This window comes from Trichosurus vulpecula, chromosome 5, assembly GCF_011100635.1.
Source record: "Trichosurus vulpecula isolate mTriVul1 chromosome 5, mTriVul1.pri, whole genome shotgun sequence".
Lineage (NCBI taxonomy): Eukaryota > Metazoa > Chordata > Mammalia > Diprotodontia > Phalangeridae > Trichosurus > Trichosurus vulpecula.
Genome location: NC_050577.1, coordinates 139,328,065 through 139,352,116, shown reverse-complemented (window position 1 = coordinate 139,352,116; position 24,052 = coordinate 139,328,065). Strand labels below are relative to the sequence as shown.

Genomic DNA, 24,052 nt, shown 5'->3' with positions numbered 1-24,052 from the left:
TTAAATTTTGGAGCTAATTAAAAATACACCTAAGTGGACCATAGGTGGCCCAGATTAGAATCTATCATTGCTGAAATATGAGATTCAGAATTTTGGTATGAGAAAGTACAATTCACATCTAGGTTTTGCACTGTTATTTGGGCCCGGTTTTTCCTTTTGCTCTTGAAAGAGCAATTTTCATTCTAAAAAAGCACTTCTGGCTACATAAAGATTTAGAACCACTGTAAAATCCTGCTAGGTTGATATAAAGGGCTTCTCTGGAAAGACTGATTTTTAGATCACTTAAAGCTAAAGAATTCTTGTCCTTACACAACATTAAGGATGAAAATTTTGCCTTACATGATACCTTTTGATTTTCCTTACCATTCTTCATGTATTCTACACACACACACACACACACTCAATGTTTGAACTTGCAGAACTCAAATTTCTAGAGAAAATGCTTTATCTTCCTTTAATCCAATTATTAGGTAATTGCAGTAGTTCTTTAAAAACAAAATTATGCAATTTATGTGAAGAAATTGCACTTTGGTTGTCCTGTGTTCCACCCCTAAAATATTAAATGCCCTGCATATCCAATCATCTGTGTACCAAAACAAATCTCAATAGGGTCAATTCTGTGGAAACAAACCTAACCAATTATTGAGCTACATTTTGTGGATAAAACCAATCTAGTGGATTTTCTGCTTTGTACTCTTTGCTTCTGCATCATGTAATAAGTAACATTGTAGGTTTAGGCTCATAATTTGATCCATGTGGAACTTCCAGTGTGAAAACTACCTTTACCAATATAGATCAGCAACTGTGTCATAACTAAATGTTATGGTTATAGGTTATACAGACACAAAAAATACTGGTTATTCTGGTCAATTCATATAAAAAGAAAATTAGTCAAAATTGGTTATTAGGTATCACATAGATGTAAAAAACTTGGTAGTTTCTCTGAATTCTCTTTCTAATCAGTTGTGTAGACTTAATAAAAAAGAGTGGATTTTTGCCTACTCATAAAACTGTAACTTATTTTCTGACTCGAGTTATTTTCAATACAATAAGCTGCCTACAGTTAAAATTTCAATAACATATAAAAGATTTGAATGAAGACAATAGTATTCTATTTCGATACTTACATTTGGTTTCATCATTCATTTCTACTTATTGCAACTGCAGCCATTCAAAAAACATGACCGGATGCTAGTAATCCTCTTCAGATAGTATGTCACACTTTTCTCACCTTAAAGTTTATTGTTAGTAATATTTATGTCTACTTTCCTTGTGAGGCAGCATGCATGCATAGCACAGTAGAAAGAGCTCTAGATTTGGAATCAAATCCCAGGACTCTGCCACTTTTCATACATACCTTTGTGACTTAACCTTCGGGTCTCAATTTCCTCATCTGTAAAATGAGAGCAGTGGACTAGATGACTTTGAGGTCCTTTCTAGCTCCAAATATATGATCATTGAACGTTTTCATAAGTAAGATTTTTCTTCTCATGAATAATTTTGATTGCTAAAATCTCTAATTTGTCTACTTTTTTTAGTAGAGAGAAACATGACGATGCAGAATTCAAAGTCTAAGCACAAAAAAGCTGTGAAAAGGTGCACAGACTCCCAATAAATACCATTACACAAGCATCACATCCAAGTTCTTTTTTTTAAGACGTAAGCCAATTTGAACTCCTTTTTCTTCTAAATGTTTAACACTAATAAGTGTTCTTTGCTATAGATATTGGATTTATTGTCTTTTCACCCACTAATTTTATAATTATGATTTTATTAAATATGGGGACCACAAAATGGCTAGTCTTCTGCAATACAATTAAGGAATGTAAGATGATTTCCATGATCTTCCTATATTACTGTCCAGAACTGCAAATGCTGACAAAGTGGAACAAGTTGGGGCACATGGTAGTTTTAGCAGGGCTATATTTCTGACTGTGTCAGAACTGATACAGGATTTAGATCTGGAGGAGATCTTAGAGGTCATATATATAGTTGGAACTCCCATTTTCCACATGAGGAAACTAAGGCTCAGAGAGGTTAAGTGAGGCCATTGAAGTCACACATTAAAGCTCAGTTATCCTGACTCTAAAGCTGGTGCTCTTTACACCATACCACAGAGAAATTATTTTTTTTGGAATACAAAATTTCATTTGTTCCATAAATGTTCACAGTGTCTACTACTTTTGTGTAAGACTATATACTGGGTGATGGGGGTGAAAATATATATAAAACAGTTCATGATCTTAAGCAAATAATCCTGTGGCTATGAATAGAGGTGATATTAAAAGTACTGATAGGTCATAATGTAATTCCTTTGAGCCTTTACTAATAAATACAATCAGTTATACATTCATATAATGAGCCAATGCAATGGCATGTTTTCCAAACAAGTTTTCTTCTGATAGAGTTAATGCTAGCCTGAAGAAATATAATATAAAACATCACTTCTAAATAATCAAACTCTCAATATGAAAGAAGATATATTAGAAGGAAGTATCCAAAACAGCAAATGTATTTTAGAGCAAAATCATTACAAACAAAATCCATTTAATAAATAGATTCCAATAAGGACATTTTACTCAAAACAGAAATCCACCCACTAACACACAACATAAAAATTCATTTTTGCTACTAATATAATTTTAAGAAAATGTTGGTCATAAAAATGGGCTTTAGAAATAGAAGTTTATCATAGTGTCATGTATGTAATAAGAATAACTAAAAAAGCTATTAAACAATGATCCAAGCAAATCAAGGAGGAAGATTTTTCACCTAAGGGGAAAAAATACCCCAACATTTTTCTTAAAGAATGATTGTACATAAATGATTAAAACATAACTCATGACTCTACACATGGGGGAACCAAACCTGCACTCTATTATTTATCATATATTTACATTGCACACCTTTTAAAACTGGCTGCAGAAATACTTTTATGGTTTTAGAAAGGCACAAACTTTGAGGAAACAAATGAAACCAAATTCATTTTCTATTGAATGAATACATCCAAATTATCTATTTCTTTTTGGTAGATGTGAAAAATGATTCAATTTCATGCCTTGTACTACAAATAATTCTTTTCTAAATATGTGGTATGACCAAAGTAATGAGACTGTGGCTAATGAAAGCCATTCCACACACTCCCTCCCACACAAATGTGAAAAGCAGTTTCATTACTTTATAGTCAGGCCATGTACATGCCAAATAGTAGAAAAACCATTTCATTTTTCCTTAAATTCTCAATTCAGCTACTGTCATTTAATGAGTCATGTGCAGAGCTCATTGGCATCTAGGATAGCAACCTCAGAGAAGCTTTCACAAATTCAAAGCTAACTGGCTTTAACTTGGTCATTTTCATTTTTCCTTTGGTGGGAGCAAGTCTCAAAATGCAATCTTTATTATTTGTTTTTTTGCACATTTACACACAGCTTAAGCCACATTTTTTCCCCAAAGTTCCTTCTTGGACCCATTTTTCCTCCAAAAACATTGCCTGTCCTATCAGAAATGGTTAAAAGGGAACATGTATCAAAAATAATTTAAAAGTTTTGCAGTCCTAAACATTTTTCTCAAATTTCTTTTTCATGACTAGTTTCATTACTATATAGACTGACAAAACAGACAATAATTAGTTATAGCCCTCTCTAAATTAAAAAAAAAAATTAATGTGCTAATGAAGCCACTTCTAGGAAATTTGAAAAAAAAAAAAGGAGATTTTGTTAATTTAACTCTTTGTGGAGCTATAGGCTTTTAATGCCTACAGAGTTTAAATTCTTGCTTTTCAGACTACACTATTTAATTCACTAAATGATTAGCAAAATAAATTAATTCATGGGTTATAAGTTAACATACATTACTTAAAATGTTGGGCAGATTCATTGTTATGTTTTATAAATCAGAATTTGGTAGACTGAAGCAATGTATTATGGACCGTGGTGGGACGCACTTATCCATTACCCTTTAACAACTTATTAATGACTAGAATCCTCAATTTTCAGCAGGTAGAAAGAGGTAGATGTAAAAATTCAATTCTCTGTCGAATTGGAAAAATGGCTTAATTCTGAGGAGCTACAGTAACTTAAATAGAGATGTGCTAATAAACCCTCAAATTTAATCCTATTCATTTCTCAAAGACAGAAATCTAAAATTTGAGAAATTATATACACTGATCACAGACTATTGTTTAAATATAGAAAACATTGTTACGGTTAAAAATTTCTTATGTTCTTACATTTTAACAAAACTTAATATTAAATACTTTTACATAATGTATCATGTGTATAACAGTAGAAAACTTATCAGCCTAAGCTAGACAATGTTAATTTTTTTTATTGAGCAAAAAATAACAAATTTTATGGAAGAACATGAGCACTGATGAGCCAGAATATCCTTTTTTTGCTTAATATATTCTGACAAGTTAGACAACTCCTTGAAAGACGAGACTGAGTTTGTTTGGAAGGTAATAAGGTGTGTGCATTTGATACTTTCCATCCTTAAGAAAATGTTAAATGACCCTGAGATAAGACTATAAAATTGCCCAGTCTTTTGATTTGGGTGCTACCAATAACGCATGCAAAAATAATTGCTATTTAGCCTTTAGCCTGTTGTTGTACCTACACGGATTACAGATAATCTAATTTTGGATTTTATGCTGTCTTAATGGTCACAGCAAAGGCAACTCAAGGCACTGGCCTGCATGCTTTGCATATTTGTACCTTAAAATTCATTATAGGAAGGATCTATTCTATTTACAATGGGCCTGGAGGCCTTCCAATGGTCTCAACTCAGTCTATAATACTATTCAGAGCAAGAGTTTTTTTATAGCCAGTTTTTTTTTTTTGTAATAGTAACCAAGCAAGTCTGCTTTATATGCTGTAGTTTCTTCCTAGAAAATAAGGCATTTTTGTTCTTCGATGATTATTTCAGAGCAGTCTTGTTTTGTTTTTTCTAATACATATGAACATGCAATCTTTCTTCAAATTGCATGGTCATATTTAGTAGATCTTATACATTTACAGAGAATTTTGGTTACAAATGTTATTCACCAAACACACACTTTTTAGTTTAAAATAATACAGTTTCCAACCCCTTGCATATACTGCAATTGCTTAAGAAAACAGTGCAACTATAAAGTGGCAAGATATCTTCCACACACAAAAAAATAGCATATAAAAAGTGGCAAGTTAGTCATATTTGATAGTAAAAGACTCTTAGTCATGTTCCATCTTTGGTTCTTATGATTTGACAAGTTTGAAGCCTTGTCCTGTGTCCAGCACAGCAGGAAGAAACCACCTCATCTTTAACCTTTTCAAGCACCTAAAACAAGCTTTGCAGATCCAGAAAAGGTTTAGGCCACACAGCCAGTTTGCCAAATGCACCAGAGGGTATGTAATACGAGGAAAATATAACATCCAGTGCTTGGCAACATCACTTCCTGTTGGCAAATGCAGAGTGTAGTCGCTCCATCGTTTTGATACACCATACACTGCTTTAATAGCACGCCCCTTTTCAGTCCAGCTGATGTTGCTGTTAGCATTACAGTTATATTCTACCCAGTCTCTTGTAAAGTCACCAAGCTGTGCAGGGTCACCTTCTTCAAGGTCCACCACCTTGGTCATCTCAGCTCCCTGCACTGCAATATATTGATCATTAATTTTTCTCACTTCTTTAACCCATGGTATTGAGTTCTCATTATCTAGTACAATAATAAGACGGGAACAGAAAGAACCATTCTTTTCTCTCCACCATTCCAAAAGTGTGTCAAGCCGTAATATGTCTCCACCTACAAAAAAAGAAGAAAACTCAACAGTAAGAAGGTATCTGAAAATATCTGGATTAAGGAAACAGAGGCTGAGATTCGAGGGAAAGACTGTGAAAAGACTAATATTTACCAGAACTTCCCCGATGCAGCTGCTTTCCCCTCCACCCACAACATGGGGTAGGCTGAGGCTCCTCTTTCCATAGGGATTAGATTTCTCTAAAAGGAAACAAATCTGTCCCAGGGATCGCCTACCACAACTTCCTGGTCACCTAGCGGCATAAAAAGTCCCAGGTACAATAGCTGAGGTGCCTCTGACTGGGAAGTTTTCAGAAGATCATGAAAGTCACAATGTTCCTCACCATATTTCCTATGCTGATGACCAGAAGCATTTTTGTATGGAGACAATGATGCACGAAGAGAAGCCAAATGTCACTATGTGTTATGTTAGGGCAAAGGAAAACTCCTTTTGCTAACTGTTCAATGATTTGCAGGTGCGTCATTTCATCCCCAATAGAACCTGAAGAGGTAAGTTGCCTCCAACAAGGTCACACAATTAATTAGTGGCAGAGCTGGAATTAGAGCCCAGTGATTTTTCAACTATATCATTGCTAATGTTGCTAATCATTTAAAAAGTTACCCTATTTGCATTAAAAGTAGATTTGTTGAGATAGTCAAGAAACTTGTTTTATAAACTTGAATATGGCTTATTTATTTTAAAAGTATGATGTTTGTTTATGAGACAACGAGTATAATGACAAAAATGATTATTTTCTTCTTATATTAATAACCAATTTTATACATAGGGACCCAAAGATCCTCATTTTTGCTTTCACATTCAAAGCCTGGTCTATCAAGGACATTTGTGACCTTGCTGAAAAATTCACCCGACCCAGACCATCTTATCTAGGTGGAAATCTTACCAAAACCCACCACTGTTCAAGTAGGACTGGGTAGAGAATAGATTCTTTTGTATATATTTCTGGAGGTGGAATGATCTGAGAATGTTGATATGACCAAAGTCATGTCCTTCTGTCCCTCATTAGGAAAAGCCCACCTCTCATTATAATATTCATTCTTTCATTAATTGTTAACCAATCAGGGTTGATTTGTACCCTCAGGGACACCACATTTTCAGAGAGAGAGAGAGAGAGAGAGAGAACACTGACCTCTATTATTTGCTAGTCTAATTAATAAGTTGATTATTAATCACCCAGAAACTGTCAGGCTTTTCATTTGCATCATTTAATAAGGAAGATCAATCATTGTACTTAACTAATAAACTATCTTCATCTGTCCTGATTTTTGGTGGGTAAGGACTGAAGGTCTTACTTAATTTTACTATAGGTACTATGAAAGGTTTTTATTTTTAAAGCTGTTCTAGCCCCAGAAAAATAGCAAATAACTACACAAATGTAGCAAGAAGGGCACCTAAAGCATAAGTGTCAAGTACATAGGCAGCCCACAAGCAGCTCTCCTGAGGAGAGGAACCAGATCGAAATTCAGTTGGGAAATATTTAACAAAATAAATAAAAATACAATACAACAGAGATAATGTTAATGGCTGCTTTTCCAAGTCAATATGTGGTCTGCAGGGATCCTTAAGTACAGTTTAATGGCCTCTGTTTCCATTTGAGTTGGACACCACTGGTGTAAGGTAGTTAAATTTCAGAGTTTGCTATGTAGTTTCACAATTTTCCATCATTTAACCTGGTACATTGGCACTTTGATAACAAAACTCAGGAAACCACTGGTTTAAATTTTCCTGATTTCTCTATTCTTCTTCCCAGATAGCTAGATGCTGGTAGAGCAAAGTCATAAAAATATATTGATTTATCCCACTATGTGAACAGTGCTTACCCTAAGTGGATTCAACACCGCTGCTTCAATTCAGGATTCACTGATTTTTCACTATCATCCCCAAAGCAACTATTTCAAATATTTCAAGCCCCACACCCACCACAACAGATGATCACAGATAATGTACCTGCATTTTCATTGAAAAGCCTGACAGCATCCAATAAGAAATTCCCTTTTGTTCAACTTGTCTCCCTCCATACTTCCAAACTTTTCAATATCTTTACCCACTCTTTTTTTTCCTTAGAGATGAGGTGTCCCCACTCCTTGCCAAACTGAATTCAATAACTCTTTTCTTAACCCAATTCCTTAACATTTTTTTGAGGAACTTGTTCCATCAATCAAGTGATCCAAATACAAGAAGGTAAATCTGATCTCACAAGCATGAGAAATTTGGAGGGATGAGATTCATGATCAGAATGTGTCTTATGGTAGGGAAGACAGGAAGATAGCATTGTATTTTAAGAAAGCATGTCTAATGCACGTGAGAAAATCCAGGAACTACAGAAGAGATGCATGGTGCACAGCATTTGGGTAAAGATTAATGGAGAGAAACAAGAATGATGATGTTGTCAGATTTTATTTCAGTCAACCTAGAGAGTAAAGAGATTGGGTACAGGAAACATTTAAAGCATGGCAGAGAGTGACCATATAGTCAATGATGAGGGACTTCAACTGTACAACAACTGTTGGTGCTTTCTCTCTGTCAAAAGTAGAGCAGTGACATCTTATCTTGGCTTAATTATAACTTATCCTTCAAAAGGTAGAGGAACTAACAAGAAAAAACTCTGTTCTGGGTCTGAGTTCCACTAATAGGAAGGAATTGGCTGCTGCTACAGTGGAGAAGATGAGATCCTTTGGGGGATATGACCATGCCCTCTAGAGTTTGTGATACATAAGGGGAGAAAAGCCACAGGTATAATCTGATATGCAGTGTAAATTTTCAGAGAAGCAGAGATAGGTAGAATATAGACTGAAATTCTACAGATGAAGCCAGTCTAACAGTGATGGGAAACACAGGAATCAAACTGGGAAGACAAAAAAAGAAACAACTTGTCATCTAAAAATACCTAAGATTTTAAAAGGATATGTAGAGAAGAAGAGGTAGTGTGTGGTACAGCACAGTAGGTACAGAGCCAGCCTCAGAGTCAGAAAGACCTGGGTCTATAGTTGGCCTTTGACACAAAACTCTCAATGAAAGAAAACAGAGATGTTTAATTTTTATTATAACAAAGCTTTTGGTAGAGTATCTCATCCTGTCCTTGTGGAGAAAATGGAGAGATGTAGACTAGGTAATATTAAAAATAAATGGATTCAGAAATGATCAGATGGCTGGACTCAGAGTTAATGATTCACTGTGCATAAGACAATAAGTCTCCAGTGAAATACCTAAGGGACTCCTACTTGGTCCTCTGCTGTTTAACACTTTTATCAATGATTTGAATCAAGATAATAGAAGGCATACTTATCAAATCTGCAAATGATAAAGCTGGGAGGGATAGATAACATTTTGGATGATCTAGACAGGATCTAAAATAATCCTGTCAGGCTAGAAAACTGGGCTGAATTTCATAAGATGAAATTTAACAGGGATAAATGTAAAGTTTTACACTTGGATCCAAGAAATCATAAGTACAGGATGGGAAGCTAGAAAGCAATTTAAATGAAAGAAATCTAAGAGTCTGATCTGAGTCAAAAACGTAATAGGCTGACTGGATCTTATTAAGAGACATAGCTTTCTTGAATAGGAATATGCTCCTACTGTATTCTTCTCTGGTCAGACTATATTTACTAATCAGCTAGTCAACAAATAGTGCTAGGGGCTGTGCTATATGCTGGGGGTACAAAGAATGGCAAAAACATACATCGTATCTGCCCTCAAGGAGCTGAAATTCTAATATGGAAGACAACATGTAAACAACTATTTACATATAAGATACAGAGAGAGTAGATGAAAGGTGATCTTCAATATTGTGTTCAGTCCTGGGTACCATATGTTAGTAAGAACATTAACAAACTGAAGAATGTATGGAGGAAAGCAGCTAGGAAGGCGATGGATATGCTACATGGAGACTGGCTGAAGAAAACAGGGACATTTAGCCTGGAGAAGAGAAGACTCAGGAAAGACATGCTTGATGTCTTCAAGTATTTCATGTGGAAAAGGCCTTGGCGGCAGAACTAAGGAAGAAGGTATTTTTAGTTTTTAGCTGATTCCAGGAAAAGTTCCCTAGTAACAAAAGCTATACCAAAACGAATGGGCTGCCTTGGGTGAAAGCTGGTTTTCCCCCTCACTGAAGCTCTGCAAGCTGTGGCAGGATGTCCCCTTATTGGGTATGTTATAGTGAGAATTTTTTTTTCTGGTGGGTTGGACTAGGTGGCTACTGAGACTCCTTCCAATTCCAAAATTCTGTGACCTGTTTCTTATATTTTTAAACCTTCCTCCTTTCCATAAAAATACTTAGGACTCAACAATTCTAAAAAATCTATCCCAAGAAAAAGGCTTTCCTCATGTTCTAGTTGTGTGTGTACTGAGTTGTTAATTTCATTCAAGTGCTACTTTTAGATCTCACTAAATCATGGGAGGTGACCCTGAGTCCTAAAAAGCAATGCCAGTGGAGCATAAGTTTTGACAGTTCCAACCAAACTGGAAGAGTTTTGAGTAAAGGTCTGTTCACATCTGTTGTCTGAAGACTAGCCTCACAAAATAAATTCAAAAATATTGTGAGGTTGGTCACAGGGTGATGAATTTTTTCAGTCCCAGCCACTCTCAAAAGACCACCTACTATGTTACAGAGGAGTTGTGGTCTGTGGGATAGAACTCTCCTACTAAGAGTTAAGGTCCCCAAAGTACAGAATATTATAAATTTATACATTCAGGACCACAGTGTAGCAACTAAAACAATTGCCTCTAAAAAGCATTTGATTTCATCTTCGCAGACTCTCAATAATATAGTGTATTTTAAGATCACTTTTATGTAACCAATATTTTATATGGATTTGCAGCAAACCTATGATGTCATACCTACAATCTTCTTTTCACTCAAAGTTCTATTCTTTATCACTTCTCTAATAACCACTTCTTACAACAATAATTTAATTTAGCTGCTCTAAAATACTTTCGTTTTTCCTCTCTTGAATCTCACTATAAACTTAACCTACAAGCATTTCATAACATCTACTATTAAAGATGAATATTGCATAATATATTATATATGTATTTATTATACAGTTATTTTATTGGAATGGAGAAAGTTGACCATTTACAAACAGAATACTACCTCCTCTATAAGAAAAGCTATATTAAATAGGTGCAGCCAGATCAATATCAATGGCTTAAAATACCTGGGTTGAAATGGATATTAAGTAAGAAAATATTTTTAACATTAATCTCCCTCAGACAATAATTTAGACAAAGAAAACATTTTAAACTCTCATAATTCATGCGAGGGGGTTCACCCAGATGATCATTAAGGTGGCCTCCAATTTTAAATTCTTGAGATTCTATACATACACAAATGTTTCTTATTTTATATTTTCAGGTGTCTAAGACCATTAGAAAATTGTATCATTTTATAGCTAGGAGGGATATTACAGGTTAAGTCCAACCCCTCATATTATAGCTGAAGTGAGGCCCCCCCAAAAGATTAGCTCATTTATTTAGATTTAGTGATAGTGTCAGGACTAGAATCCAAGATTCCTTATTTGTGCAAGTCAATATTCTTTCAACTATGCCACCCTGCCTGAATTAAGACTGAACACTTTTTTCACTGACTTCTTTGAAATAAAGGATAAAACGACAAAATGAACTAGAAACCTCTGTTCTTATTCTTCATAGACAAAGACTTTGAAATACTTTATTTATAGAAGTTAGCTTTTAAAAATAATCTGTAGCATTATGCTGAAAATCTAGGTATTAAAAGAAAATTAACTTACTGAGTCTAAAATTCTTTTCCCTCTAACTACTATATAATTCTCTTTTTAATTCAGAAGACTTTTCTCTAATAGCAATTAAAGTTATCCATAGTAAATGGATCCAGAACTCTGGGATTTCACACGACCAAGTGTAGGTACACTTGGTGTTTGGAGAGTAAGTAAGAGGAACCTACAGGTCTGGATTGATAGAAACATTTCCAATCTTTAAAAAGTTTATTACCTGACAGAGCCCATTCTCCAGTACCATGAGTGTGACCACTGTAATACAAAACATAAGTGTCATGTCTGGGTCCATCTGTAGTCCGAAGTTCAAGGAAAGCTTTGAGCTTGGAATGTAGAGTATCTAAAGAAAATCCACTCGTGGAATAATCACAGCCATATGTTTCAATCATGTGATAGGCAAAAAATCGCTGAATGGCATTGAGCATGCCAGTAGACCTCAAGTTCAGTTCCTGAACATGATCTGGTGGAAGAAGTGTTGGCTGACCATCAGGACTATAGGAAAAAAAAAAAAACAGAAGGATAAATTAAGTTGGAAGGATGCTAAAAATCATCTAGGCCAGAAGTTCTTAACCATTTTTGTATCATGGAACCCTTTGGCAGTCTGGTAAGGCCTACGAGTCCTTCTAAGAACAGTATTTTTAAATGCATAAAATACAATACCCAGAAAACCAATTATATCGAAATGTAGTTATCAAAAAAAAAATTAAGCCTAAGTTCATGGGCCCCACATTAAGAATCTTTGATCTAAGCTAGGGATGGGGAGCCTGCAGCCTAGAGGCCACCTGTGGCCCTCTAAGTCCTCAACTGTGGCCCTCTGAATGAACCCAAACTTCACAGAACAAATCCCCTTAATAAAAGCATTTGTTTTGTAAAACTTGGACTCGAGTCAAAAGTCTGCACCCTAGGACCTAGAAGGCCACATGTGGCCTCAAGGTTTCCAGTTCTGATTTAAGCCAGTTGCACACAAATGTGTTAACTCTAAAAATATCTCCTCCTTGCCACTCCTAAAACTATCTAAGTATCAAGGTAGATAAGAGAATTCCAAATAATAACCAAGCTCTTTTATATTAACCAGTTTAATTCAATATTTTTAAAATGCCAATGTGAAAGACACCAAGAATACGAAGATGAAATAATGGCAGCCACTGCTTAAACTGGGGAAATCAAAATATAAGTTCTGAAAGGTCTCTAGAACAACCGACTCTCTAGGAGAAACATTGCTCTCATTAGCACCTCATTTATAATTGCTGGCCAAAAATATTCGTTAATAATATTTCTTAGAAAAAGATTTTTTGATACATATTTTGAGATAAAATCTATTTTAAAACTGAGTGGGGTCAATAAAGAAAAAGGATATACATTTCTTGAGTTAAAATCTCTAAATAAAAATTAATGAACACTTCAATTATCTACTTAATTTTCATATTTAAAATAGGTCCTCATAAAAGATTATTAACTTTAAACTTGGATTAAAGGGAAGGATATGTTTGGAAATGGAAATGATACAAAAGATACTGACTTTTTTTGAAAAGAACTTTGATTTCAAAGTCACTGAAGAGGCTGTATTTCCAAATCTAGAAACAAGTTCAAGAAAATGTCACTATGAAAGAAAAGCCTAACTTAGTGAGCAATAAATGAACCCAAAACAGGAATTCTATCCAAACAGATAATAGGTGAATGAATGATTGGTAAAATGAGTGTGCCTGAAGCTCCTAAAGGGAGTCATCCCTAAAGGAAGAACAAAACTGTGATTTATTTAATCAAGTACTCTAAAACTCAATTTAGAAGGCTAGTCTTCATAACTAAATCAAAAAGACTAGGCTCTATCTCAAAATCTCAAAAAAATAATGATGAATTTACTTGAATCTAGACCTCATACTTATCAACTGGCAAAACCACCAAAAAAAAAGAAAAATGACAAATGCTGGAGGGGCCATGGGAAAATAGGCACAGTGATGTACTGCTGGTGGAACTGTGAATTGATAATTTTAGTCTGTAAATCAGTTTGAAACCATGATGAAAAATTTAACAAATCCCTACTAGGTCAACACCCCAAAGAGATAAAATAAAAAGGAAAAGGTTCTACATGTTCAAAAATATTTATAGTTTGGCAACTAGCATTTACTAAGTACCACTATAAGTCAGGCATTATGCTAAGCCGCTTTTTTGATAATAACAAAGAACTGGAAACTAAATAGGTGTCCAACTGGCTGAACAAATTATGGTATATGAATAGTATAGTGGGAAAAAACAATGTATTTGAAGTCTGAGAACCTGGATTCAAATCCTAGCTGTCTCACTTGCTATCTGTGCAGACTGGTTAAGTAGCTTCAACTTTCTGGGCCTTTCTGGGTCTCCTCACCTGTAAAATGAAGGGCTTGGATTAGATGGATTTCTGAGGTTCCTCTGGGCATTACGTGGCTCATTAGATATAATAGTGGCTCGGAGTTATATCCTGGCATTAGATATAACACTAGTTGAGTTCAAATCTGATCTCAGATATTTACTAATTGTATGACTGTGGGCAAGTCACTTAACCCTCCCTAAAACTGGAGAAGGAAATGGCAAAACATTGCAGTATCTTTGCTAAAAAAGCCCCAGGGACAGTTGGTAGGCAGGGTCCTGAAGGGACAGACAAAACTGAACAGCAATGAGGTCCCTCTAAATTTGTTATTCTGTGATTTTTATCTTGAATCTGTCCTATGTTATCATCACAATATACAGTTCTTTATTACCTCTTGTCTAGACTATTATAGCCTCCAGAATGCTCTTCCCACCTTTACTCCCTCTTTTACCAAATGCACCCTTCATATCACCACTAGATTATGCATAAATCTGATCTTGTCACTCTTCTACTTAAAACTGCTCAGTGATTTCAAACTTGTCTTCTACAATTAAATGCCATTTTCCCCTTCTAGAACCAATTCATTTTACTCTCCACCATGTATTGTACACTCTAGTCAAACTAGGCAATTTGCCATTTTCTATACAGGTATCATCACATTTTCCTACTTTTTCATCTTTGCTCACACTGCTTAGAATGTCCTCCTACTCCTACCTGACCTCTACCAATTGAAATCCCATTCAATCTTTTTTGCCTAGCTCAAATGCCTTCTGGTCCATGAAGGCTTACTCCAATCAGTAATGACGTCTATCCCACGGACCTCAAATAACACTCTCTGCCTCTCTTATATATTACCTTATCATCTTCTATTATAACAGCCCAGGACAATGAACCTAAGAACCTTGGAAATAACAATGCTTCCAGTCCAGTGCTCTCCAAACATCCTGGGAAGCAATTCTTGTGGAAATGAAGCCTACCAATTGCTCCTGCAGTTGCTACAGCCACAGCTGCCAAAAACACAGAAAATTCTTGCCACCAAAATCCTTGGCACTGTTAAAGGACTCACCATCAGATAGTGATATGATTTTATCAGTGGAAATGTTGAAGAAGAGACATTTATATCTACTTCGCCACTACACCGTAAGGCCTGTGGAACTTTTCCATCTGACTTGCGGCTGAGACCTTCCATATGTGCTGCTTTTTCCATCAGAACATGAGTTCCTTGACAACAGGGCCCATCTTACTTTTTTATTTGTATTACCAGCACTTAGCAGAGTTCTTTGCACATAGTAGTTTGCACTTAAAAAGTTTTATTCATTATTTTTGTAACTATCACATTTTCCTATTAAACTGTGAACTCTCTGAACAATGCATTTAATAAATAGTGGCAGTGGAAAAATCATTAGATTTGAAATCAAGGAACCTCAGTTTTCTCATTTGTAAAATGAGGTGGTTGGACTACAGGACCTCAGAAATTCCTTCCAGCTCTATGACTGCAACCCTCGGATCCCATGAAATGAAAATGGCTATAAACTACGTCCCATGGCTATTAGAACCGAAGCATGAATTGGGTTGTTGGTTTTTTTTTTTTGGGGAGGGAGGGGGAGAATCCACCACTTGTTATTGAAAGATTATAGACTGTTTCTATCATTCCTAACTCAAAACACTGCTGTGAGGCTCCAATGAGATAAAGTATGTAAAGTGCTTTAAAAAAATTTTTAAGTACTATAAAATATCTGTTATTATACCTCAAGTTATTAAAGTCTGAAGCAAAATAAAAGCTATGTGACTATCCTTTACATCCCAACGTGTCTCAAAAACATAGTTCTAAGGTAATATATGAATCTTCCCATTTCCTTAAAAGAAAAAGAAATATAAAATTGCTTAGCTAAAATATCTAAAACACTCCATTGCTAGAGCAGTATCAATATGAATGGTAACTATAACAGAAAATTCTGTAATGTGCAAACTAACATTCCTATACAAATTTTATTTATCTAGTGCTATAATTTCCTTTCTGAATGGTTAAAAAAAATTCCACCACTTGTTGTAGGGTATACCTTTTGAAACTTTTACCTCAAATACAAACCTCTACAACTTAAAAAACTTTTCTTTAAAAAAGGGGCAATAAGACTTTTTGAAAGCCAAGTCCTTGTAAAGGATTAAAATAATTTAGTTTTAAAAGTGTCTCTTCTCCTTTAAGTGAAAAAATAAGACAAGCTCTGCAGTTAGAACTTCTCTGTGACAAAAAAATTATTTTCCTCTCAATAAAGACACCTGCAATATGTAAGCAAAATCAAGGCATCACTTAAAAAGAATACATTAAACTCAATTCTTTGGGGTTAAAACAAACAGACACAGCAAACCTACACCATAACAGCTTTAGAATAAACCAAGGTGGGGGTGGGGGCGGAACCTGTGGCCTTCTAGGTCCTTGGATTTAGCCTTCTGACTGAGTCCTGGTTTTACAGAACAAATCCTTTTATTAAGGATTAAACTATAAATATCATGGATAACTAATTAATAGTAGAGCCATTTAAATAAGAAATTCCTTTGTAATGAACTCTCAAAGAAATTATTAAATTGGGGCCAAAATATTTAAATAAATCACAGGTTCTTAACCTGGGGTCCAGGAATGTTAAACACATTTTTGATAGCTGTATTTCAACATAATTGTATTTACTTTATACACTTAAAAACATAATTTTGAAAAGTCCATATGCTTCACCAAACGGCAAAGGGGTCCACGACAAAATAAAAGGTTAAGAACTCCTGAAATAAATAATTTAAAATGTTTTGAATATGCCATGCTTACTTAGAGCAAGATTTTTTGTAATTTTTTATGATGAGAGTAAAAATGCAATGCTTATATTTTAAGTGTTATGCTCATAGTTTTTAAAAATGTTAATCGAAACTGATTTAAACTTAATAAATGGTCATACACATTCTAATGACTGTCCTGGATAACTGTACCTGCAGAAGTTGGTGGGAATCACAACAGCATATCCAACACATGTTCCTCCTAAACAATTACCCAGTTCATGGAAGAGCCCATGAGCCATAGATTCCAATGGTAAAACGATAAGAAACATGCTCAAGAAGATTCCATTTGTTGGCTAGAGGAAATAAACAAAAATGCCATTTATCAGATATGTTTGTTTTCACATTTCAATAATAGCCTATCCCATACCTGCTAACAAAAAACCCAAAACCCTCTCAAAACTTTTCAACCTAGACCCTTCATTTAAATTCTAGCTCTACTAGCTGTATGACCTAGAATAAGTCACTTTAACTCACTGGGCCTCGGTTTTCTCGTTTGTAAAATAAGAGAATTGGACCAGAAACTTTATAATGTCTTCAGAAGGATATAAAATCCTATGCTGCTAAATACAGTGTGAAGAAAAATGATCTTGTTGTATGACTGGCAGATCTTGACCCAACCTGCCCAGAAACAGCCATTATTTCATCTGTAAAATAAGAAGGGTGGAGTGGATAGTCTCTAAAGTCTTTTCCAACTCTACACCACTTATCCAATAATCTATGAAGCTCCTGACAGTAAATGTCCACTATTAATGTTATTGATGAGACAACTTAGGTTCCTTGATTTCAAATCTAGTGATCTTTCCACTGTCGCTGTTTATTAATTAATTAACTGTCAACACGTACCTTGATAATCATAGTCTGGATGGAAGCACTTATACTTAGCCTCTCTAAAAAGGTATTCCTCTTACGGAAAATTAAGAATTTTTATGAGAAATTTCTAAATTCCTATCACTAAAGGAAAATCATGACATTTTAGCTGCTGTAGCATACAAAATATATATACCTCAATGTATTTTCAAATAGAGTTGTCACACATTATAATAGACATGTACAGCTAAAGAGAGGAAACATAATTGTAATTTTAGAAAATCACTGAATACTAATCACAAATATCAGATTAATCTTAGATATGGGAAACTAGGGAAAGAATTTCAGAGTTGCAGTATTTTTTCAAAAGTTACTGATTTTTTTTTATTAGTTCAAGGGGATAATGCAAGTATTTCCTTTTTAATTATAGAGTTTGAATAATCTCTGAAGAAGGATACTTGAATTCATTTTGACATTAACTTCTTTTTGATATTTTTCCTTTATTTCTTTTCCCCACTGCTGAGACTTGCCTTAGAATTATCCTTGTCTCTTCTTCTCTCACATCCCCATCCCCTACATGCAATCAAGTGTTAAGTCTTTGTCTATTCTACTTCTTGTCAACTTGGGAAAAACTCAGACCAACTAGGTAATCAGTAAATAAAGTGAGGCATTTACTCAGGGTCAAAAAAACTGCAATTTGGGACAACACACTACTTTATTCAGACAAGGATGCCCAGGGAAGACGGGGCGGGGTGGGGTGGGGAATAGGGGTTCTTATAAGGCATAGTCATGGAAAATAGCAGGAGGGCACATAGACTGGATACACAGCTAGCTTTACCAGGTGTTCCAGAAATAAGGACAGTGGGAAACTACTGGGGCATGTGTGGGTTTTCTTGAGGGCAGTGGGAAAGTGCTGGTCAGAGCAAGGTTGGGGCCCCAGGGTTTCCCCAGAGTCTGAGACTCTGTAACACCTCTCATATTGAAGTCTCCTCCTCCTGGCTCCACCACCACTCTAATTCAGGTCTTGATCCCCTGGGATATGGACCACTGCAATAGCCCCTCCCCTTTCTAATCTGTTCCCTCTATTTGCCAACTTGATTTCCCTAAACTACTGATCATGTCACCACTCATGCAGAAATCTTAAGGGGCTCCCTGTTGCCTCTAGGATAAAATGCAAACTTCTCAGCTTGAGCTTTAAGGCTCTCAGTATTATGGGTCCCACTTAACTTTCTAGTCTCCATATTATACACTCTCCCTCCCATTCAAATTGGATTACTAGCTGTTCTCTCCACAACATTCCATAGCTTAGTGCCATGCCTTTGCACAGACTGTTACCCGCATGGGTAATATACTCCTCACTTACCCCTCTTAGAATTTCTATATTCCTTCAAATCACAGCTTAGGAACTACATCCCACAAGTCATTCCCTTACTTATTCCCTTTCCCTCTACGTCTTGTGAATGCTCTTATTTTCTTTAAATTATTTTGTATTACTTGCTATGCAGTAATATTGGCTTTTGTGTAGATGCAGCATCCCCAGCAAAATGTAAACTCCTTAAGGGCAGGAGCCGTTTTTGTTTTTATCTTTGTATCCCCCAGTCTTAATAAATGTTTGTTGAAAAGAACAGAAATGATGAAAAGTCTTGATGATAGGGTAAGCTGCTCATAATATAAAGGACATACTGAGCATACATTAATAACAGTGACCTGTAGAGTATTATATAGTCACGTAAATTAAAACTCTCAACTATTACTGTTTTAAAAAAATTTTTTTTTCTAAAATAAATTGCCAAAGGCCAGCATCACTTCCACTATATAGGCTTACTACACAATTTACGTAACTGCTATTTTCGTTCCTTATTGCTCTTTTGAGAAGAGCTACACACACACACACACACACACACACACACACACACACACACACACACATTTATTGGGGAACGGCTAAACAAAGTGTGGTACACTGATGTTATATCCTATTGTTGCACCTCTAAAAAAACCACGACAAATATGAAGAATTCAAAGATGCATGGGAAGATTTACAGGAACTGAAGCAGAGTAAAATAAGCAGGATCAAGAAAACAATATATATCACTATACTAACATAAAAACAACAACAACAAAAGAAACTGAAGGCTATGTAAACATAAGAGTGGCTCCAGGTAAAATGCCATTTTCCTCCTTTCTTTGAAGTTAGAACAGGGGTATGATATATGCATATAATATAAGATCAGATGGATGTATTGGTTAGCTTGGTGAACTGCCTTTTTTCCCCTTCTTATTTTTTGTTACAAATAATGGCTCATTGGGTGTAATGGAGGACAGCTAAGTTCAGAAATGAATGTGCTGTAAAAAGATATCAATAAAAAAATTTTAAAAACCCAGCTACAATAAATATGAATGGATTCTACCTGTATCACAACTTATGCTGCTTTTCTATAGATTCTTTGAATACTAGCCATCTTAATGTTAAGAACTTTTTTGGGGGGGGGCGGAATTGGGGTTCAGTGACTTGCCCAGGCCTAGTAAGTGTCAAGTGTCTGAGGGTGCATTTGAACTCAGGTTCTCCTGACTCCAAGACTGGTGCTCTATCTGCTACACCACCTCACTGCTCCTATTAAGAACTTTAGTTACGGGTACATGTTATATTGCAGTCATATGTAGATCTTCACATGTTCTCTGGAGGTGCTTTCATGTTATTTGCATTTTCAGTCAGCAGAGCAAATGCTAAAATGTTCCCTATCTTCTTTCTGTAAGGTTTTACATATCATAAAATATAAGGACTATAAAACAATGTTATTAAATAGAATGAGCTTTGATATGTTCTCAAAAAATTTATTAAAACAAAAAAGCTGAGCCAATAGACTATTTTCCAATGATGCTGTCATTGCTTAGGACATTTTTGCAACTGTTCTTTGAGAAACTGTCTTCTGTTACTTCCCCTGCTTAAAAACCTTAGGCTGAATTCCCCATTTCATACAGAACAAAACACAACCTCCTGCACTGGCATTTGAGACTCCTCTGTGGTCTGGCTTCAACCAGTCTTTACAGATTATTTCATCTTATTTCCCTGGATGTGTTGGCTCTATGCTGCAGCCAAATTGGGTAGATAACAGTTGGTTGATCTCATCCAGTCCTCTCCTATATTCCTGTATTGTGCATTCATGAATGCTGTCTTTGGAGCTGAGATTACAAGGCAAATGCAAGGAGCCCACTGAATGAAGTCAGAGGATCAGGATTCAAGTCCCTGTGCTGATACTTCTTACCACGTGATCTTGGGCAAGGCATGTTAACTCTCTGTCCTCTAGTTAAAATGAGGGAGGTGTAAAGGTCCCTATACGACTTAAATTTCTTACTCATTGGAATGTGCACTGTCCCTCATCTCTGAACTGATGGCAAAGTTGAAAGAATGAGCACTATATATATTTAAAGAGAACCCCAGTTCAAATCTCGTTCTGCTTTCTATTTAGGAACTTTTGTGATCTTGGTGAAATCAGTTAATAAATCTAGGCCCAGTTTCTCACATAAAGGTAGATTAAATCTTCTCTAAAGTCACTTCTTTTCCCTACATATTACCATCAAAAAATCCCTCATTTTCCTATATTGTTTGATTTCTCTTTCATTAAGACTATAACTTTCCTGTCCTACTGCTTGTTTTCAACAGAAAATATTACGACTATTGATGTCCCTATTTCATAGAAAAGACTTACTACCCCCACCCCCAGACTCCCTAACCTGTAAAATTTTGTTTTAAAAACAGATTAAAAAATCTTTGAAAGTATATACATGTGACATTGGTTTTACTTTCTCAATCCTAACAAATACCTATGGAATAACAACACAGTTACTATTGTGTAATACAATTGCTTAAATGAACAAAATATATTTTATTTACATATATATATGTATGGATATAAAACATGTATACATATATGTATACAAAACAAAATTAGGGGTAAATTATAGATTTTGCAGTTCAAAAATATGAAGTCATTCATAATATACCTGTGAACTACAGAAAAGTTCAAACTGTTAATCAATTTTGTAGGTCACTCGGGCGGAGCCAAGATGGCGGCTGGAAAGCAGGGACCAGCCTGAGCTCCCTGCCGAGCCCCTCCAAAAACCTATAAAAAATGGCTCTGAACCAATTCTAGAACGGCAGAACCCACAGAATAGCAGAGGGAAGCAGGGCTCCAGCCCAGGACAAACTGGATGGTCTCTGGGTGAGGTCTATCCCGCACGGAGCTGGGAACGGAGTGGAGCAGAGCCCAGCCTGAGCGGCGTGGAACATCCAGACCAAAAGCCGGGCGGAGGGGGCCCTAGCGCCCTGATTCAGTGAGCTGCGGCAGTTACGAGACTTCTCAACCCACAAACACCAAAGACTGCTGAGAAGGTTAGTGGGAAAAGCTGCGGGAGTGGAAGGAGTTCGCGGTTCGGCTTCCAGCCCTGGGGGCAGCGGAGGTGGGGCAGCTACGGCTGCTGCTGCTTCCGGCTCCAGGCCCACCTGGTGGGAGGAATTAAGTGGCGATCATCAGAGCAGGGGTGCACAGCCTGCCGAAGATCTGAGCCCAGTTCGGGTTGGGGGTCCTTGGGGAAGGAGCAGTGCTGGTGTGGCAGAGCTGGCACCTCCCCCCCAAACGTGGAACATAGAACTCTGTAGTCTACAAGCAGTCATACCCCACTGAAAAACTCAAAGGTCAAGTTAGCTGGCTGGGATTATGGCCAGGCAGCGAAAACGCACCGAGATTCAGTCTCAGACTCTGCATTCTTTCTTTGCTGACAAAGAAGACCAAAACATACAGACAGAAGAAATTAATAAAGTCAAAGAGCCTACAACAGAAACCTCCAAGAAAAACATGAACTGGTCCCAGGCCATGGAAGAGCTCAAAAAGGATTTGGAAAAGCAAGTTAGAGAAGTAGAGGAAAAATTGGGAAGAGAAATGAGAAGGATGCGAGAAAACCATGAAAAACAAGTCAATGACTTGCTAAAGGAGACCCAAAAAAATACTGAAAAATACACTGAAGAAAACAACACCTTAAAAAACAGACTAACTCAAATGGCAAAAGAGCTCCAAAAGCCAATGAGGAGAAGAATGCCTTGAAAGGCAGAATTAGCCAAATGCAAAAGGAGGTCCAAAAGACCACTGAAGAAAATACTACTTTAAAAATTAGATTGGAGCAAGTGGAAGCTAGTGACTTTATGAGAAACCAGGATATTATAAAACAGAACCAAAGGAATGAAAAAATGGAAGACAATGTGAAATATCTCCTCGGAAAAACCACTGACCTGGAAAATAGATCCAGGAGAGATAATTTAAAAATAATTGGACTACCTGAAAGCCATGATCAAAAAAAGAGCCTAGATATAATCTTTCAAGAAATTATGAAGGAGAACTGCCCTGATATTCTAGAGCCACGGGGCAAAATAGAAATTGAAAGAATCCATCGATCACCTCCTCAAATAGATCCAAAAAAGAAATCTCCTAGGAATATTGTCGCCAAATTCCAGAGCTCCCAGATCAAGGAGAAAACACTGCAAGCAGCCAGAAAGAAACAATTTGAGTATTGTGGAAACCCAATCAGAATAACCCAGGACCTGGCAGCTTCCACATTAAGAGATCGAAGGGCTTGGAATGCGATATTCCGGAGGTCAATGGAGCTAGGATTAAAACCTCGAATCACCTACCCAGCAAAACTGAGTATCATGCTCCAAGGCAAAATATGGATTTTCAATAAAATAGAGGACTTTCAAGCTTTCTCAGTGAAAAGACCAGAACTGAATAGAAAATTTGACTTTCAAACATAAGAATCAAGAGAAGCATGAAAAGGTAATCAAGAAACAGAAATTGCAAGGGACTTACTAAAGTTGAACTGTTTTGTTTACATTCCTACATGGAAAGAGGACATGGATGATTCATGAGACCTCAGTATTAGGGTAGCTGAAGGGAATATGCATATATATATATATATATATATGTTTATGTACATATATATAAGTGAATGTGTATGTATGTATATATCTATGTATATATATATGTGTGACACAGGGTGAGTTGAAGATGAAGGGAAGATATCTAAAAGAAATAAAATGAAATTAAGGGATGAGAGAGCAACATACTGAGAGAGGGAGATAGGGAGAGATAGAATGGGGTGGATTATCTCACATAAAGGTGGCAAGAGGAAGCAGTTCTGTGGGAGGAGGGGAGAGGGCAGGTGAGGGGGGAATGAGTGAACCTTGCGCTCATCAGATTTGGCCTGAGGAGGGAGTACCATACATACTCAGTTGTGTATCTTACCCCACAGGAAAGAAGAGGGAGGAAGAAAAAAAAAATAAAAGGGGGGGGATGATGGAGGGGAGGGCAGATGGGGGTGAAGGTAATCAAAAACAAACACTTTGGAAAGGGGACAGGGTCAAGGGAGAAAATTCAATAAAGCGGGATGGGTTGGGAAGGAGCAAAATGTAGTTAGTCTTTCACAACATGAGTATTATGGAAGGGTTATACATAATGATACACATGTGGCGTAGGTTG

General features: G+C 36.2%; 1 protein-coding gene across 2 annotated transcripts in view; it reads right to left on the bottom strand.

Annotated features, from left to right (window-relative positions):
- Positions 1 to 2,455: 2,455 nt before the first annotated feature.
- The window catches only part of TMEM168 (transmembrane protein 168), a 56,659-nt gene continuing 35,062 nt past the window's right edge, over positions 2,456 to 24,052 (bottom strand). Inside the window, exons 3-5 of one of the 2 annotated variants that reach the window (XM_036760463.1) lie at positions 16,866 to 17,008; positions 11,766 to 12,040; positions 2,456 to 5,779 (exon numbers count right to left, since the gene is read on the bottom strand). In XM_036760463.1, the coding sequence (XP_036616358.1) occupies positions 5,232 to 5,779; positions 11,766 to 12,040; positions 16,866 to 17,008 (966 nt within the window). In that variant the 3' untranslated portion in view covers positions 2,456 to 5,231. The remainder of the gene's footprint in view (positions 5,780 to 11,765; positions 12,041 to 16,865; positions 17,009 to 24,052) is intronic. The other variant, XM_036760462.1, reaches the window with a different exon arrangement.